The following is a 2500-nucleotide window of genomic DNA, read 5'->3' as shown; positions in this document are numbered from 1 at the left end:
CTTATAATATGTGTCACTGTTGCATACTCCTAGCTTAGTAAACTTGACTGCCCACACTAGCAGATTTCTTTTTTTAACTAGCGGGTTGGTCTAGAGTCGCATCATAAAGGATGATCATAGCTGGGCCATGAATCAGTCCTAGCTCTGTCCTCTAATTGCAATGCTCTGTGTAGTTTTGATTCTGTGTAGCAAGACATTGGGACTTACTTAGCATGGTGACATGTAATTTCATTGCCAACCGTTGGTTCCACAACTTTGCCTATGTTGCAATCCCAGACCATACATTTCATGTTGCATTCTGTCTTGTCAGATATATATTTGGGTAAAGTCATGCATGATTGCTTTTAGCAGAAGATGAACTTAAATCAAAAGTTATCTGACCTTGTCATTAGACCACCAAAAGTTACTGTTCAGATTCAAAATTGCTCCGTGATGTTAATATTGCTGCCCATTGTGGAGGTGATGTTCAGCAAGGCTAGACATTGCCTCTATTAATAAGAATTCAGGCCTAATCTGCGTACTCTTGATAAAGTTGTCTGCATTTAGCCTCTGTGACGTACTGTCTGAAATGTCCAGATGTGTTCGAGTGTGTATGTGGTTGCCTCGGGTTTATATTGTGATGTGTTTACATGCAAGTCTGAGAAAAGACAGACTTGTTGATGACAGCATTCACTTAACATTTGTGTGTGTGTGTGTGTGTGTGTGTGTGTGTGTGTGTGTGTGTGTGTGTGTGTGTGTGTGTGTGTGTGTGTGTGTGTGTGTGTGTGTGTGTGTGTGTGTGTGTGTGTGTGTGTGTGTGTGTGTGTGTGTGCGCAGTATGTGATCTGTATTTGCATGAATGTTGATTTGTATGAAAACATAAAAACATGTTTGACCTATATTTGCATGAATGTTTTTCTGTGTAAAAATATTGACTGAAATTTAGCATTTGTTGTGTGTGTGTGTGTGCGCCTGCGTCCGTGCGTGCGTGCGTGCGCGCAGATATGGTGATTGACAGCATGGTGGCGTCGGGCCAGCTGGACGAGGGCCTGCGTGAGAAGGTGCGGGAGGCCATGATGAAGAGGCACCACCACCAGAGCGAGAAGAAGCTGAGCAACCGCATCCCCCTGGTGCGCTCCTTTGCAGACATAGGCAAGAAACACTCCGACCCGCACCTGCTCGAGCGCAATGGTGAGCATGCTCTGTTGTGATGCTAATCTGACCGTTTGAACCCCTTAATAACCCCCTAACGCCATCCCTTCTCTGCAGCACCCCCTCACTGCTCTTGAGGCACTTTTGAACACAGGAGTTGAATTTCTTTTCCGAGTGGTTTGATCCAAACAGAACAGTATTTTAACGTTTAAAGAGAAACTATTTAACTTTTAACGAACGTTTAACTAACCGTATTTTAATGTTTATTGAGAAACTACACTATTGATGTACATCTTATGACTACAACTTTAAGATGATCTACGCAGACTAACCAGGTAGCCAATTACTAGGTTTCCAATGGGAAATTGCATTGCAACCAAGTAAGTTGCTAACTAAGTTAGCAGTGATGTTGTCATCGGCACATGCACAAATGTAAAGTTTCTGGTTTTGTTCCTGTTCCAAGCACAATGGAAAAGCAAAAGTTTCTGGTTATCGTTTTCGTTCCCTGAACCGGTTCTAAGCCTAATTTTCAAGTTCTTTTTTCTGTACTGTAATTATATATTTGACTGTTTTATCACACCAAGATATTTCAAGGTGTTTCTTTAAGTTGGTATTGGCTCTTATGAGACTTTCAGTATATCCTTATTCCTTTACATTTCTTACAAAGAAAAGAGAAAACACAGTCTTAGTTACGTCAACGTTATTCATGCTTTCAGATGAGTAGTGTAACTCAAGCAATCCTGGGGTGCATTTCTCGAAACCATATTTGCTAACTATGTTAGCTACTTTGTTGTTTGCAATAAAATTTCCCATTGGCAACTACCCAACTTGCCAACAGGCTAACAAATACGTTTTCGAGAAATGCACCCCAGCACCCAGGATGAGAAAAAAAGATGAGCATTTAAATGCAGTTAATTGTTAATTAATCAGTTAATCAGTTAATATATCAAGTACATTTTTCCCTAACAGCAGTCTTTCCATGGAAATATGTTGGTTCCTGTCCTGCCTTTCTCAGATTGGTTCCTGGTGTCTAGGCTTGGCCCTAGAGATTAAGCCACAGTATACCTACTGTATCTGTATGTGACACGTCCCTAAGGCATACCGTACCACTCGCTTTAAACACTGGCGTGAGGCCGTGAGTTTCGTCAACACCTTCTCTCTGCGTGCTTGTGTCTGTGTGTATCCACCATAAGACAGGACTTGTGGGCACCTGTTGTTTGCGAGCATGTTAAGATGGTGCTGCTCAAATTGATTGCATGGCTGATGATGCCTAGCAGCAGCATTAGAATAACCACTTTGGGGCTTTTTATGTTCATTTTTCATAATTTTCTTTTCGTAAGCTGACCATGAAAAAAGAGGTCAACTCTTT

The 2500-nt window shown here is 41.6% G+C and overlaps 1 protein-coding gene across 5 annotated transcripts in view; it reads left to right on the top strand.

Moving 5' to 3' along the window:
- Window positions 1-2500, top strand: part of slc4a7 (solute carrier family 4 member 7) — a 79856-nt gene that overhangs the window by 30884 nt on the left and 46472 nt on the right. For 3 of the 5 annotated variants that reach the window (XM_063199589.1, XM_063199591.1, XM_063199590.1), the window contains exon 6: window positions 982-1131. In XM_063199589.1, the coding sequence (XP_063055659.1) occupies window positions 982-1131 (150 nt within the window). Of the gene's footprint in view, window positions 1-981; window positions 1171-2500 lie in introns of all 5 variants that reach the window. The other 2 variants (XM_063199593.1, XM_063199592.1) reach the window with 1 other exon arrangement.

Source organism: Engraulis encrasicolus, chromosome 5 (genome assembly GCF_034702125.1).
Source record: "Engraulis encrasicolus isolate BLACKSEA-1 chromosome 5, IST_EnEncr_1.0, whole genome shotgun sequence".
Taxonomy (NCBI): domain Eukaryota; kingdom Metazoa; phylum Chordata; class Actinopteri; order Clupeiformes; family Engraulidae; genus Engraulis; species Engraulis encrasicolus.
Note: the sequence above shows the minus strand (reverse complement) of the source record. Positions and strands in the feature narration are given on the sequence as shown.